A 16962-nucleotide genomic window follows, 5' to 3' on the forward strand; every position below is an offset into this window, starting at 1 on the left:
CACACCGGGTGCACCTGATGCAGTAAACTAGGTTGGAGGAGAGGCAGGTGAACCTGTGTCTCACCTAGAAGGACTGTCTGGGGCCCTGGATGGAGGCGAGGAGCGTGGTGTACCGGCAGGTTTTGCATCTTTTCCGGTTGTAGGAGAAGGTACCTGGGTGTTCGTGGGGTTGATGAGGAGAGTGGTGCAAACCAAGGACTGTCAAGGGGAACGGTCCTTGTGGAAGGCAGAGAGTGGTGGGGTGGGGCAGATGACCATCCTTGGCCTCCTCCATTGCCACAATGAACCAAACCACAAATTGGAGGAACAACACCTCATCTTCCGCCTGGACAGCCAACATTGAGTTCTCCAATTTCAAGTAATGTCTCTTCCCATCCTCTGACTCCCTTCCTAGCCTCTCCCCCACCTGTCCACTCCTCCCTGCCACCAACCAGATTCATTCCTCCCATTTACCAAGCAGGTCATACCCTCTACCTGTCTTCGCCTATCCCCACTTCACCACCCTATCCCTGTCTTTATTTACAGCTCCCCCCAACACCACCCGCAGTCCTGAAGAAGAGTTAAACCTGACACATTGATTTCTCCACCTCCTGATGCTGCCTGGCTTGCTGTGTTCTTCCAGCCCTCTGCCTGTCTACTTTGGATTGCAGCATCTGCAGTTTTTTGTCTTTAACCATTCTTTAGATCTGAGCCTCAACTTCATTATCCACCTTTCATCTCTTGATATCACTCTGTAACAGTAATCTGGTGTTCTCAAAGTTTCAACCTCTTGAAAATATCCATTGGCTCAGAGTCCAAACATTTTGGGGCAAAGAGGGGTCCAGAATTTCACTGACCTTTTTTTGTGAAATAGTACATCCTAATTTCACTCCAGAATAGCCTGGCTCTAATTTGATTTGGAATCTCCCCCACCAGAAGATATAGCATCTCTGCATCTATACATGTTGACTAGAATATCTCTTAATTTTCTAAACTCAGTGAAAGATAGGCTGATACTTTGAGAAAGTGAGTTGCTGTTTCCTGTGCCAAACATTGAAAATAGCTGTTTGCCGTGGATTGGAAATCTAGTGAAATAAATGTTGATGTTTCAAGTCTTAACTGGGTTTAGCAGTAAAATTAAATGCTTTAATTGCAAAGAAAGCTTGGCTTCTTTCCTTCTTAGTGTTATGAAGATGTGGGTGTACTGTAACTTTAACAGAGTTAAAAGCTATCAGTGACAGCACCAAGTGTTCTCAATAAGGTACAATGTAATATGTACACCAGCTACTGGGGTAGCTAGGGTAACTGTTGACTGGAAATGACAAAGCAGATTTGAATTAGTCCAATCAGTTTAAATTATACCCAAAAAATACCAAACTCCAATCCAGTTTGGATTTAGTATATTGACAACTTTAAAAGCCAATGACACAATCCGATGCTTTGTGGGTATAAGACCAGGGAAAATTGAACAGTTGGGAGGAGAACTGTCCAGCTACCAGAATGTAAAAAGACTGCCCGAAAAATAGCACTCTTAAAAGCGCATTTCTCATCAGTAACCTGTGAACCAGAATCCCTAAGAAGAAGAAAAGAAGACACAGGAAGATCCCAATAGAAGAACCGAAAGCTGCCTGGTTTTGAGATAAGAAATTTTATTTTTGTAAATCCTAACTGGGAGTTTTATTGGACTAGTATCGTGGAAGGGGAAGGTAAATGATAGGTTAGAGGATGGAGTTGTAAATAGTTGTTAGTTAATTACTTTCTGTTATACTTAAAGAATAAGGTTGTTAATGTTTACTTCAAATAATTCTTGGCCTCTCGAATTTTCACAGACTACTGCACGGATCACAATCTGCTTACATTCTTAGAATGCTTTAAAGACAAGAATGTGAGACTATTTCATTGGAGTCACAATAATGTAATCATAGATGCGTTATCATGGATTTAACCGATAAAGTTTAGATGAGATTTGTATTTATTTAATATTTTGTGGCTGTGTGTGTGTATATATATATATATATATATATATATACACATATACACAGCTATATGGAAAAAAGTTAAGGTGAACTTATACTAAAGTTATCTGTATGTTAGGGTAATGTCTTTTAAAAAATAGAAAAAAAAAGCCATCTTTTCATTATGATGTTTCATTTTTCTTAAGGGAGGAGGTGTTATGAAGATGAGGGTATACTGTACCTTTAATAAAGTTAAAAGCTAGCATATTAGTGTTTTCATATTGTTTCAAAAACAACTTTAGCATCAGTTGTCTTGACTGCAATTGCTTTGAGTATTTTTGATTTCACATTAGGTAGGAACCATTTTGGGATTAAGCAAGACTTCGATCCCTTTTGTCAAGTCTTACGTCAAAAGTCAAGGATGGACATGGAACATGTTTCATTGAGGTACAGTGCATTTCAACTGGAACAACATAAATATTGACTGGCATAACTCCAGTGCCATTGTTGATGATAAGTCAAAGGACTCAATAGGGGTGCAATCAACAAACTGCATTCAAGAGACTGTTAGAGGAAATAAGTATGGCAGTTATGTGCCATATATGTTGGAGGTAAGAATTCCAATGGATAACAGTGACAGGACAATATTTCACAGCTGATTCACATTTTTAGGTATGGTTCAGAATTGTTTTCCAGCCTTTTATGAAGAATCAAAATTGGTACCTCCAATATGTTCGAAAGCAGATAATAGATGGAACATTGACTTAGTCACAGGTCATGTTGTGCCGACTTCAAGCCCCAATATTGAAAGCCTGCAGTTATACTATGAAATCAAATGCCTGAAATTTGTAGATACACACTAACAGTGGATCAATTACCTCACCAAAGTAGAATCAGAATTTGCACTGTGCTGTACCTCATTTCTGCTGAACTGAATCCAATCCAAACTCTCAATAAGTAATGCCTCCCATGCTTATACACAAGATCAATAATTACGGGGATTTTAGACAAGACTTTTGGTCTCTCCTTTTTATATTTGGGGAATTTCCAAATGGTTTACCAAAAATTAGGAGCTTAGGAATTTACATCATTTAGTTGGTGCCATCTTTAAAATCCCTTGTGTGGGAGTAGACATTAAGCTCATCACTTTACTTCATGCCAAATGCAGCATGTCACTGCAGAGAGCCCCAGAGTGTTCAATGATTGAACAATATGACCTAGAAAAGTAAACTGTTACCCTAGTATAGGGCTGTGCCACACATTGCTAGAGGTGCTATCCTTCAGGTAAGATATTAAATCGAGACCCCAACTGTCCAATATTTATTCTTCAACCCACATCACATTTGTGCAGCTTTCCGTTGGTGGAAAAGGAGAACCCCAAAGGAGATTCCCAGTATTTATAACAGAGTAGGTGGCTGGATTTGTCCAATCTGATGTGATTTGTTTCACAAAGGCTCTTTCCTCCACACAGCAAAGATATAGTCATTACCTTCCCTCTGTATCCTGAAGGCATTTGGCGAACACAGACCGTTAGCTGGGGATTCCTTTTCATTAAGACTGAACACCCCTGCAGGTTTCTCAGCTTTCAGCTGAGCACTTTACATCAGCGCTCAGAGACGCTGGATCAATATAACACATGTGGATGACTGCACAGGGCCTACAGTAAGCAGACGTGGTGAGGTAAATTACCTTCTTTAATAGGGGCTGGTAGATTTTGGCCATTGCTGTATATTTTTCACTGCCATTCAGAGAGAAATCTTAGTTCAGAGAGAGTGTGCAAGATATACTGTTGTTGTTGTAGAAGGGTTCCCACTTAACCCATAATGGACTGTTTTTTAAATATATATACACTTCAATTTATTATGTTGAAATTCCTCTGTGCCATATTTTCAATGGAAAGGTTTATCGCCCTGATTAAATTCTTCATTTGTTATTCAGCAAAGTCACTGACCTAAAATTGGGTGTTAGCTCTGGCAGCACAATTTACTACTGGAAGAACATAAACTCCTCACTCTATTTCATGAAACATAGTCAGAAATTCTTTAGGAGACAGTGTAGTATTCTCCGTCACTTCCAAAATGTTCTGTAAATTTCTGACAGTTCTGAAGAAATGTCAATGAGGAAGGTCAGCACGATGGCTCAGTGCTTAGCACTGCTGCCTCACAGTACCAGGGACCTGGGATCAATTCCACTCTTGGGTGACTGACTGTGTGGAGTTTGCCTGTTCTCCCTGTATCTGTGTGGGTTTCTTCCGGGTGCTCCGGTTTCCTCCCACAGGCCAAAGGTGTACAGGTTAGTTGGATTGACCATGGGAAATACAGAATTACAGGGATAGAATAGGGGGGTGGGATGGAGGTTTGGTATGGATTTGACAGGCTGAATGGCCTGCTTCCACTCTGTAGGAGTTCAATAGCATTGGCCTGAAATGTTAATTGTGCTTTCTCTCCACAAATGCTGCCAGGCCTGCTGAGTTTCTCCAGCAATTTCTGTTTTGATATCAGATTTCCAGCATCCACAATACTTTGCTTTTTGTGAAACATTAGCTGGAATCAATAGTTCTTACCTCACAATAACCCAGATTGAGGGTTGTGCCCCACTCCAGAGCTTGCGCTTAAAAAAAGTCTGTGCTGACAATCCACTGGCACTTTCATAGAATGATAGAGTACAGCACGGGAAACAGACCCTTCAGTCTAACCCGTCCATGCCGACCAGATATCCGACCTAATCTTGTCCCATTTGCTAGCACTTGACCCATATCCCTCTAAACCCCTCCTATTCATATACCCATTTGCTGAAAACAAATGAAGAATTTAAATGTTGCAATTGTACCAGCCTCCACCACTTCCTCTGGCAGCTCATTCCATACACGCACCACCCTCTGCATGAAAAAGTTGCCTCTTGGGTCCCTTTTAAATTTTTCCCCTCTCACCTTAAATCTATTCCCTTTAGTTTTGGACTCCCCCCAACCCTGGGGAAAAGACCTTGCCTATTTACTCTATCCATGCCCCTCGTAATTTTATAAACCTCTGTAAGGTCACCCCTCAGCCTCCTGCAGGGAATACAACCCCAGCCTATTCAGTCACTCCCTGTAGCTCAAATCCTCCAACCCTGGCAAATTCATTTGTGTGGTGGACATAATTTATTTTTGACTCAATGAACACTGCTCATTTTGCTACTGCACAGCAGTACGGCTAGCTTTTCCGGTTTTTCAAATTACCGGGGAAATCTGAGGTAGACAGAAGACGTTTTAGGACCAAAAGTGATAGCCTTAGGCTCGTTATGAACTTGAGTGATATATAATGAGAAATGACTTGATCCAGATAGCAATTATTCTGCAGGATGGCTTTGATGCACTCTATTGCAGATCGAACCTACACAGTGAGCAAAATGCTTAGACTTTATTTCTTGAGGTTGCCAAGAAGTCCAATCGTATAGCGCACGGAACCATATTTAATGACCAGCAATGGTAGGCTTGCAGTGTTGTAAACTGGCTGCTAATGTTCCTACTTACAACAGTGACTACACTATGAGAGGATTTTGGGACATCTTAAAAAGATGCTGCATTAATATGTATCCTTCTTTTTTATCATGGCAAAGTTATACAGAGCAGGACCCTGAGGAGTATTGATATACAGAGGGATCTTGGGGTGCAGATCCATAGTTCCCTGAAAGTGGCAACACAAGTAGAGAAAGTGATGAAGAAGGCATACAGTGTTCATTGGTCGGGGCATTCAGTTTCAACGTTGACAAGTCAAGTGGCAACTATATAAAACTTCAATTAGGCCACATTTGGAGTGTGGTGTGCAGTTCTGGTCTTCACACTATAGGAGGGATGTGGTGGCTTTAGAGAGGGTGCCAAAGAGGTTTACCAGGATGTTGTCTGGATCAGAGTGTATCAGCTATAAGGAGAGGTCAGACAAACTTGGGATTATTTTTGCTAGACCGTTGGAGGCTTGGTGGGGTGGGGACACGCGACCTGATAGAATTATGTAAACATATGCAAGGCATGAATAGGATGGCTAGTTAGAGTCTTTTTCCCAGGTTGGAATTGTCAAATACTAAGCAGCGCAGGTTTAAAGGGAGTTTTTAAAAGTGCAAGGCAAGTTTTTGATAGGGAAGGTGATAGGTACCTGGAACATGCCACCAGGGATGTGGTAGAAGCAGATATAATAGCAATATTTCAGAGGCATTTAGACAGACATGGGAAAGAGAGGAATAGGATCATGTGCAAGCTTGTGGGATTAGTTCAGAATGGCATCACAATTGGTACAGACATGGTGGGCTGAAGGGCCTGTTCCTGTGCTGTCCTATTCTATGTTCTAGGTCATCTTCTTGAATGAAAAGAAGCATGCATGAGAGATTTTCTCAGGCAAAATTTTATTGACACATGTTCCAGTGCACTGTGTTCTGTTAAAAGTTTAAAGCAAACTTCCCTTTTAGCACAGAGGCATTTTGCCTGTCATTTCAATCAGTACTTTGGATTGTTCACAGACTTTCTGAGTCGATGTGGGAATTCTCCAGCTATTGTGTTACATTAAGCATGCTGCAACATACGTAGCATATATTTAATTTTGATGACACTGAAGTCTCATTAGAAGAGGAAGACATTTCTTAAAAATTAAATTGTGAGATGTGAGCATCGCTAGCGAGATGGAATCGAATGATCATCCTCAGTTCCTTTTGAGAAGGTCACCTTCTTGAACAATTGCAGTTTGCAGTGATACCATCCCCTCCATTCACCTACCTTGCAAAGTAAGGAGTTTCAGGTCTTTAACTCAGAGACAATGAAGGAATAGCAAGATATCCTGCAGTCACAGGGATTCTGGAAGTGTTAGTACACCTGCTGCCTTTGCCCTTCGAGCTAGGAAAGGTCATGGCTTTAGAAGATGCTGTCGTAGAAGATTATAATTGCTGATGCTAGAGCTGGCACTTATTATTTCTGAGAACAAGGACATCAGGGTTCCTTTCTGCCAATTTATTTTTTCAATGTGCTGCTCATTTTATATCTTAATTGATGCAGCAAAGGATTGATTTCCTGGGGAGTTTGCCTGATTTCATCTGGCAGATCTCTCTCTCTCCTGATCAGGTGAGGTTCACAGTAAAATCAAAAAGTAGGAATGATCAAGTTCATCCTGTGTCTGTGAAACCCTGGACCCCTTGAAATAAAGTTCAACTCTCCCAGCTGTTCCATGCTATAAATATGCAAACAAAGAATGAGAGACCGAGAGAAAGAGAGCTAAATAAATAATTTACATTGGGAATCAGGAAAGTGTCTGCAAAATGCAAAGAAACTAACAAACAAATGCAACGAGAGTTAAAACCAAATATAATATAGATTATTAAGTGATGATAAAAAGCCAGAGTCACAATATTTACCTCTGTTGCATCTAAACACATTTAACAGGGGTCAGGCAGCCATCCAACAATATAACAAGCATTGCATGTAATAAATGCAGCCTCTCTAACAGTTAACAGGAAGTAAACTCATTTCCTTTGCATTATACCCTGAGCACATTCCTCTGCCCAGTTTTGGAGCTTGGCAGAGGATGACAACTCACAATCATGTGACTTCCACCTCCTACTGCTCATGAGAATGTGGGTCCAGGTTAGGTTATTGTGTAGATTGGGAGGGAGCTAGTTGCAAAGTGGCAATGGATTAATAATTTATAACCCGAGAAAATGTTCTGGGGACAAGGGTTCAAATCCCACCATATGACATGGTAAAACTTGTATTGAATAACAAAAAAATCATAATCTGCAATAAAGTTGACCTTAAACCTCTTTACCATACAGTACTGTCAAGCTGGGTTATTAAATACAGGAGAAAGTGAGGACTGCAGATGCTGGAGATCAGAGCTGAAAATGTGTTGCTGGAAAAGCGCAGCAGGTCAGGCAGCATCCAGGGAACAGGAGAATCGACGTTTCGGGCATAAGCCCGAAACGTCGATTCTCCTGTTCCCTGGATGCTGCCTGACCTGCTGCGCTTTTCCAGCAACACATTTTCAGCTTATTAAATATAGCAAAGGCTGAGATAGACAGGCAAAGTTATGTTTTATTAACTTGTTGAGATTTTATTTTGAAGAGGTAACAGAAAGGCCCAATTAGATTGCTGGATGGACCACTCTAATTTCAAAACTAATGTTGATTTTGCTTTTGTGCATCTCCTGTGCAGCCTTAACCTTGTATGCCTCACTCTGTCTAAACACCTTATGATCTGTATATCCTTGTATGCTATGAGTTGCCTGTACTGCTCGCAAAACGAAACTATTCACTATATTTAGGTACATAACAACAATAAGTCAAATCAAAGATTAGTGTAACACTGTGTTGTACATAAATTCCAGAAGGTGTTTGATATAGTACCACAAAGCAGATTTATGAGATAAGTTATATATCATAGAATAAAAGGGTCAGTAGCAATGTGGATACTAAAATTGGCTGAGTTATAGGGAACAGAAAGTAATGGTTGATGGATATTCCTTAGGCTGGAGCATGATTTGTCAAGGAATTCCCAAGTGTTTGGCCTTAGGACTCTTGCTTTTCTTGACATACTTTAATGATCTTGATCTCGGTGTGCAGGTGACAATTTCAAAGTTTGCAGATGACATAAAACTTGGAAGGATTGTGAACTATGATGAGGACAGTGAAGAACTCAAAAGGACGCAGACAATTTGGTGGAGTGGGTGATCTGGTGGTGATGAGTTTCAGAGAGTTAAGTGATGCATTTTGGTTGGAAGAACTTTGAAAGACAACGCAGAGGAGGGAATACAATGCAGCACAGAATACAGTTCTAAAAGTGGATGCCGGACCAGCGGGAGATATATATGCTGAGATTGTTGAAGGTGACAAGGTTGACAGAGAGAGCAGCAAATAAAGCACACAGTGTCCTCAACTTTATTAATTGGGCATAGAGTACAAGAGCAAGGAGCTGATGTTGAACTTGTATAATTCGCTTGTTAGATATCATACAGTTCAGGGCACTACTCTATAGGAAAGTTGTCAATGTATTGGACAGACGCAATATACAAGAATGTCTCCAGAAATGAGAAACTTCAATTCTGAAGATAGATTGAAGAAGTTAAGACTTTATTCCTCAGAAAGAAGACTAAGAAAAGAGCTAATAGAACCTTTCTATTAGGCCAAATAGAGCAGAAAGGGAGAAACTGTTCCCACTTTTGATAGGAACAAGAACAATATAGCATAGATTTAAAGTGCTTTACAAAAGTAGCATGAGTGAAAGGAGAAAAAGCATTTTCACCCAGTGAGTAATTACTGTATGGAATGCACTGTCTGGACATGTGGTGGAGGCAGGTTCAATAGGAATATGTTCAAGAGGGAGCTGGATGGTTGTTTAGATGGAAATAGTGTGCAAGTAAATGGGGATAAAGCAGGACATAAGCATTAGGCAATGATGTTCATTTGAAGAGCTGGTATGGGCATGATGGATTGAATGACCTCCATCTACACTGTAAGACTTTTGTGATTCTGCCTGATGAATTGATCCTGTCCAACGCTATAGTACACCATATTACTAATCACACATCGCCCAGCCTGCATCAGTTTTGCACAGGGGGTGTAAGCCTGGGAGACCGTCACAGGGAGGGAAAAGACACTGTGAGAGTGATAATGGTTTTTGTAAAAATCTTTCTGTTCAGTTCTGATATGGGGATGTCACTGCCACGATCACCATTTACCACCTCTCTCTCAATGCCCTTGAGGGGAAGCTGGCGAAGTACATTCAGAACCAAGGAAATGTGGTGTTGGTACTGTTACCATGGTGGTGATAGGGAGGGAGTGACAGGATTTTGACCCAGTGACACCGAAGGAACGTTCTGTTCACCAATATCCTTTAGGGAAGGGAATTGCTGTCCTTACCTGATCTGGCTGACATGTGACTCCAGACCTCCAACCACAGCAACATGGTAGACTCTCACCTGCTTTCTGGGCAATTAGAGATGGGTAATAAATGCTGACCAAGTCAACGATGCTCACATCCTTTGAATGAATTTTAAAAAGCAGCCTTTGCTTAGGGATATACACAGTGTCACATTAGTGAAGGAGAAAGAGAAGGGAACCTATAACATTTTTATCTCAAGACATCGAGAAAGGATGTGATTTTTACTTCATAGAGAAATGGTCCTGTTAAACAGTGTTTTCCTGTCCTGTGTGACAGTGTTTTTTCCCCACTTTTTTGGAGCACTCTGCCAGATTACCATTGCAAGGATGCCCCTCGTCACTAGCCAGTGGTTCATTTGCTATCTGGGGGAAGTGTACATGAGTGTTGGTGGACTGCTCATGGATCGGCACTGATCTTCATCCTTGGCTGATACTCTCTGCCTGGGTCACTGGGTAACAATGGAGGGTAGAAAATCTGGGCCAGTTAGAACACTCCTTTGGCCAAAGGGCAGTACAACAATAACAATTTGCATTTGTATTATGCCTTAGCACTACATGCTAAATTGCTTCACAGGATTAACATCAAATGAAAAGGTGAATAATTGCAGAAGTACCACTTTGGATTGGATACCCTGTGGAGGTGATCGTACTCCGTATCAATGGTCAATTGTAAAGTACTGGATGAATCTTCCTGGTCTGTCACCACCAGGAATGCATTGGGTGGAGCAATTAAGCTACTAAACCACCTCAAACTGCTCCCTTCCCTGTTTGGTAACAAATATGGTTTGTATATGTGGAAACAGTGAGGGCATTGCTCAGGCTGACAGTGTTTAAGGATCAAAGCTCTCCTCGTCCTGAATAGCATTTCTGTTTACTGTGCTGAAGAGGTCAGAGCATAGCCTTCAGGGAAAGAAAAAGGTCTTTCAAAACATTATCGATGGGGCATGCCTTCTTTTTCACAATTACTGTGGGAGAGCGAGAAGCTTAAGCTTGTACCTTGAAGTGTTCTATTAATATTTGAAACACTGGGTGGCATGAGAGTGTGTCAGACTCGGGATGTTGAAGTTTAGAACGGCGATTTCCATTGGCTCCCCCGAAGGAGTGATGACATTAGGTTCTGCCTGAGTTTAAAAGGATCTGCTTTCAGAGCTTGGCATCACAGAGGGCTGGTTGCTGAGCTCCCGACACTAGCAGAGTGTGAACCTGAACTACCTTGGAGGGAGAAAGCGGCAAACAGAAACCCCACAGAGAGACATTTGCAGTCTAACCATGAGCGAGGTGAGGCTTATAAGTAAAATGACCTGCATTCTATTGTGCATGTAAAGTATGCTCAATTATTCTGCCTTTAGTCCAGATTAGTTGACAAAACCTTTTCCTCCAGGTCCCAAGTTCAGTTTATGTAATAATGTTTAAACTCGCTGGTGTTTTATTCTGATTTATTCTGCACTGAATGCAGTTTCCTTTTCAATAAAACTGCGATCATTTAAGTTCTCTTTAAAGGAATGCCAAGGATTCTATATGTCAGTCATTTACAACTTAAAGAAAAATTTAAAAAGGATATTGTTTCAGATGTCAACCTCAATAGTCTGAGATAAAATAATCTGATTTAGTCTCTTATCAGATGGTCACAGACCTGTTGTGTATTTCCAGCACTTTGCGGTTTGCTTTAATTTTTAAAAGTGTTCATTTTTTTCCGATGAGTTCAATATGCTATATTAATTTTTATTGTGAATTTCACTTTAGTAAGACACTTCATATTAATAATTGTGTGCACTCATACGTAGCTTTCTTCAGCTACGTTGCATTTTCTCCAAATGGGAGATTTAAGTGTACACTGACAGAAGTATATAAAATGCAACGAATTAAAAAGAAACTAATTTATAACCGTGTGGGTGCTTGGGTCCAGTGTTAAACAGAACTGAGATACAAGAGGCATTTGACAGATGCAGAGAGCCTCAGTGTTATGAAGCGAATAATGACAGCAGGATGGCAGAAGGAGAAAGGAAACACAGAGCGAATGAAAGTCAGAATGTACAAAAGAGTGCAATAAAGACAAAGCAAAGCCAACTGTAGCACAGATGAAAGAGAGAAACAGGGAGAGTGCTGAAGACTGCAAGTGCAAAGAAAATCTCTGATAGAGGTGATACAATGAAGCAAAATGAAAGCAGTGAACATAGATAAATACAAATTAACAGTTCAAAAGAAGAGTGAAAACAAACATGGATACAGTAAACAACATAAATTCAAAGCAGCATGAGGGCAAAAGTACGGGCAGAAAAACACAGGCTTTAAAATCGTAAAAATAATCAAAAATAGCAGTACGTGACTGAAAAAAACGAGAGTTACATGTGTGTACAATGCATAGCAATTTATTTTTATTCATTCATGGGATGTAGGCCGTCATTGGCTGGAGTGAATTAATTGCCCATCCCCTCATTGCCCTTGAGAAGGTGATGGTGAGCTGCCTTCTTGAACCGCTGCAGTCCATGCCCATCTGACACCCACAGGATTTTGACCCAGTGACATTATAAGGATGGCTATATATTTCTAAATCAAGGTTGTGAATGGTTTGGAGGCAAACTTGCAGCTGATGGCTTTCCTAGGTATCTGCTGCACCTGTCCTGCTAGATGGAAGTGGTTTTGGGTTGGGAAAGTGCTGTTGAATTGCATGTTAAGTTCTTTATGAAAGATCCAGTGAACTATCAGATGTTGGAAGTTTTCCAGAAATTTAAGTCTTTACAATTTAAGCAATAATATTCTTACAATTAAATCCCCCTCTCCTGTTTCATTTATGTTTCAAGAAGTCTGCTGAAGTGAGCATAAGAACTCCAGCTGCTGTAGAGTGCTGCTGGTGAAAGAAAGACAGTTTGCTATTTGACTCTTTTTCTGAAAGAAAGAAGTAACTTTAATTTTTAACTTACATTTCTCTAGCTGATGTGGTAGATTGTTCACTCCATCTAATGACAGGTTATGTTTGAGATGGGACAATAGAGCTAATGTTTTACTGGGTTATCTGTAATGAATAATAGATTGTTACAGCCTACATTGTCAGAAGCTTTCCTTTTTTTACACCATCCATCTAATTCAAGTCAATCTGTGTGAACGGCAATGTTCACAAGATGTTCATGGTAATCTCACCTTGTGTCAGCTGCTGTCAAGTCATGATGTAAGCTAGAGAAAGGGCAATCCACGTTCACAAAAACTCACACTTAAAGCACACCTTTCCTCATTATTGACACGAAGGTTCTCAAATTATCCTGAACTTTTTGTTCTGCCTATCTGAGATCGAAATTGGGTGACTGGGGCAGTGGAGGTTGTGGTGTTTCTGGTGGGGGAGGGCATTATATGATTGTTTGGTGCAGATGAGGGAAGATGCAGTGTGGATGGGGCAGATTGATCATAACAACTTGCAGTTATGCAGCACTTTTTACACAGTAGAATAGATAGCAAAGCATTTCATTGGCGCATTAACCAGACAAGACTTAACACACGAGGAGATATCTAGACAGGTGAGCAAAGGCTCAGGCAAAAAGGTAGATTTCAAAAGGCCACTGAGAGAGAGGTGGAGAGTGGTATTTCCAGAGATTAGAGCCTAGGTAGCCAAAGGCATGGTCATTAATTGTGGGAATAATGGAAATCAGAGATATATAACAAACCAGAGTTAATCTGATTTATTATTGTCACATGTACTAAGTTACAGTGAAATATATTGTTTTGCGTGCTAACCAAATAAATCATATCTTAAATAAGTACATCACAGTAATAGAACAGAACACAGATTCTAGTATTACAGCTAGAGAGAAGATGCAGAGAAAGATCAACTTTATTATATGAGAGGTCCATTCATAAGTCTGATAACAGCGGGGATAAAGCTGTTCTTATGTGTAGATGTTGCTTGCACTATGATTTATTCTCCTTTCATTTGCTTATACATCTACAACTACGTAAAGGGTTGAAGATGAAGGCAAGGTTTTGCCTGGTTTCTTCCAATTAAATTCTGGGGAAGAGCCATGCAAATCCCGGAAAATAAATCTCTCAGAAATTTTTTGTTCGTTTCTAGTTTCTCCAATGGATGTCAGAAAGAGAAACAAAAATCAAAATTAATCACGGGTTTGTCCTGCTTCAGTAAATTAACCAGTGACAAACAAATGAGTGGAAGGTCCAAACTTCCACAATGAAATCCTCGGACAGCTCACTCTGCCCAGATTTAACACAAAAAGTTTATCTTCTTGAATGAGGATGAGAATGAGTCAGCAACTTTGAATACAAGGAAGAGAGGAGAAGGGACAAAGCAAAGGTGAAGGGAGTGGAGCGCAAGGAGAAGAAGGGAAAGAGGAAAAATAAATGAGGTGACAGAGGAGAGGGGTGAGACAGAAGGAGTGGAGAAGGAAACGAGGATAGGAGAGAAGAGAAAGGGAGAGGAAAGGATATAAGGGTGCTGCAGTGACCTTTAATGTTACAGCAAACCAGTGCACACACAAAGCAGTGAGAGATACAGCAACCATTCAGAGCCAGTCCAACAGATGGTCATAGAAATTAAAGATTTATAACCTGTAAATATTTCAGTTGTTGTGGACACCGCAGGACATCAGAAAAATCATTGCTTAATTATTGTAGTGAGGGAAATAACAGAAAGGGAAGGAAGCTAGAAGGCAAAAACAATGGATTCAGGGAATGATAAGAGGAAGCCAAAAATCAAATGATGGTTTCAGAGGGATGACATTAATAACAAAAAGTGGATTTATGGGCCCTGAGGCTGACCTCAAACTTGGCGCTTTAAAGGATAAATTAGTCAAGCATTTTAATCTTGGGAGTTTTTTCAGCGACCGAGATAATCAGAGGGCCTATTGCCCTCCCCACGCATCCAACTGACAGGCTGCAAGATGTGCTGGATTGAGTCATCCTCACTGATCTCAGGTACAAATCCATCTGCATTGCCCTCTCCTGCTTCTAATGTGATCAGCTTGACTAGAAAGTACACATGCATGAAAGGCATCAGCTGTGATGCCTCCTACAGTTGAAGTGGCTTCCGATACTTAATCATTGAATTCCTACAGTGTGGAAGCATGGTCCATCAAGTCCACACTGACCCTCTGAAGAGCAGCTCAGCCCCTACCCTATCTCTGCAATTCTACATTTCTTGTGGCCAATCCACCTAGCCTGCACATCTTTGGAACTGTGGGAAGAAACTTGAGTCCCCAGAGGAAACCCACGCAGAATTGGGCAGAATGTCTGTTTGAAGTTTGCACAGTCACCTGAGGGTGGAATCAAACCCAAGTCTCTGGTGCTGGTGAGGCAATATTGCTAACCAATGAGCTACCATGTCACCATGGTGGTCTCATAGACTGCAATGCCACCCTGCCACCACAAGGTGACGTAGGCTATGAGAGCAGTACAAGGCTTTTTTTCCCCTACACATGGGATTACTAAACCCACTAGAATTTCTGATACTTGAGACAATGTTGACACATTGGGGTTGCCCTCAGAGACAGAACAGGCAGCAGTGAGGAGTCCATACCCAGGAGCAATCCACATTTGCTTTGGTGGTGATGGGACTTCTGCCGTGGTTCGGGCCAAGCGCTTTGTTTTTCCCAAAGAGTGTAATGTGTTGGGCACAGCAGCACCTGCACTATTCTGGATTCTGGAGCTGATATCCTCCCAATCCCATCTCTGCTCCCATAGTAGAGGTTATGAATGAATGGTGTCCCTCTACCCATTCACAACGACTGTCGATTCTTCAAGCCCCATTGTCTGGATGCATATGTGAAAAGTTAGCACTTGATACTGGAGAATGGGCGTCACCCAACAAGCTCATTGCAATTCCTGGTATCGGAAAGGTTAGACCATGTGGATGGCATTGATGTTGGTGGAGAAAGGTTACCCATGTTGGACAGGAATACACAGTAGCGAAAACTGGAAGAAATGGAATATTATGTAGTAATATTGCGATACTATTTTTGATTACAAACCTGAAGGGATAAGATGATGGGCACTCCTTTTATTACGAGTTTATCACTCAAAAGAAAATAAGGGCCAGTCACTGTATAAAATGTACAGAAAATGTATGAGACACTTTGATAAAAGACCACTAAATAATTCATGAAATATACTGCTATGTTATTCACGTTGATCTTACTCAGTATGGTTGGTTGCTGTTCAGCTCTGATAGCTCATGCCATTCTAGATTCTGCGTCAGGGTTTGGTTTATTCATTCATTTGTTCATCGGCGGTCCCTTGCAGATGAGGTAGACACTCTTCCATTCTCAGGGTGAGTCTGCAGCTGGCTGTACAGATTGATGCGACTCCCACAGGCTCTATTACACTTGGGATGTGATCACGGAAATGGGTGGGGGCATTGGTGTGTGGCAGCGCGGCCCTTTCACTGTGCTCGCCTGGCTTCCATTTTTTTCCTGACGGCAAGTCTCGAGGACCTCAATGCCTTCCTGGATGCTCCTCCTCCATTTTGGACGATGTTGGGTCAGTGGTTCCCAGGTGTCTGTGGGAATGCAGTGTTTTACCAGTGAGGCCCTGAGGGTATCCCTGAAGCACTTCCTCTGTTCACCTGGGCCATGCCTGCTGTTTCAAAGCTGGGAGTACAGCACCTGCCTGGGGAGTCTCTTAGTCATGTGGATGACATGCCCAGCCCATCACAGCCGATTAATAATGGTCAGTGCCTCAATGCTGGGGATAATGGCCTGGTCGAGGACCCAGGTGCTGCTGCGTCTTTCTTCCCAGCTGATTCACAACTGTTTTTATAACCCCCAATAATTTTATAACAACGTGCCCCAGCCCAGCGTTTTTATAACCCCCAATAATTTTATAACAACGTCCCCAGTTCAGCATTTTTATAACTCTTAATAATTTTATAACAACGTCCCCAGCCCAGCATTTTTATAACCCCTAATAATTTTATAACAACGACCCCCAGCTCAGCATTTTTATAACCCTTAATAATTTTATAACAATGACCCCCAGCTCAGCATTTTTATAACCTTTAATAATTTTATAACAACGTCCCCCAGCCCAGCATTTTTATAACCCCTAATAATTTTATAACAACACTCCCCCAGCTCAGCGTTTTTATAACCTCTAATAATTTTATAACAACACCCCCCAGCCTAGCGTTTTTATA

The 16962-nt window shown here is 41.3% G+C and overlaps 1 protein-coding gene across 1 annotated transcript in view; it reads left to right on the top strand.

The window, feature by feature from the left end:
* The first annotated feature begins 10958 nt into the window (after positions 1–10958).
* The window catches only part of LOC122555392 (calmodulin regulator protein PCP4-like), a 134375-nt gene continuing 128371 nt past the window's right edge, over positions 10959–16962 (top strand). Inside the window, exon 1 of the mRNA XM_043701362.1 lies at positions 10959–11108. Within this exon, the coding sequence (XP_043557297.1) occupies positions 11100–11108 (9 nt within the window). The 5' untranslated portion in view covers positions 10959–11099. The remainder of the gene's footprint in view (positions 11109–16962) is intronic.

Source organism: Chiloscyllium plagiosum, chromosome 12 (genome assembly GCF_004010195.1).
Source record: "Chiloscyllium plagiosum isolate BGI_BamShark_2017 chromosome 12, ASM401019v2, whole genome shotgun sequence".
Classification (NCBI taxonomy): Eukaryota; Metazoa; Chordata; class Chondrichthyes; order Orectolobiformes; family Hemiscylliidae; genus Chiloscyllium; species Chiloscyllium plagiosum.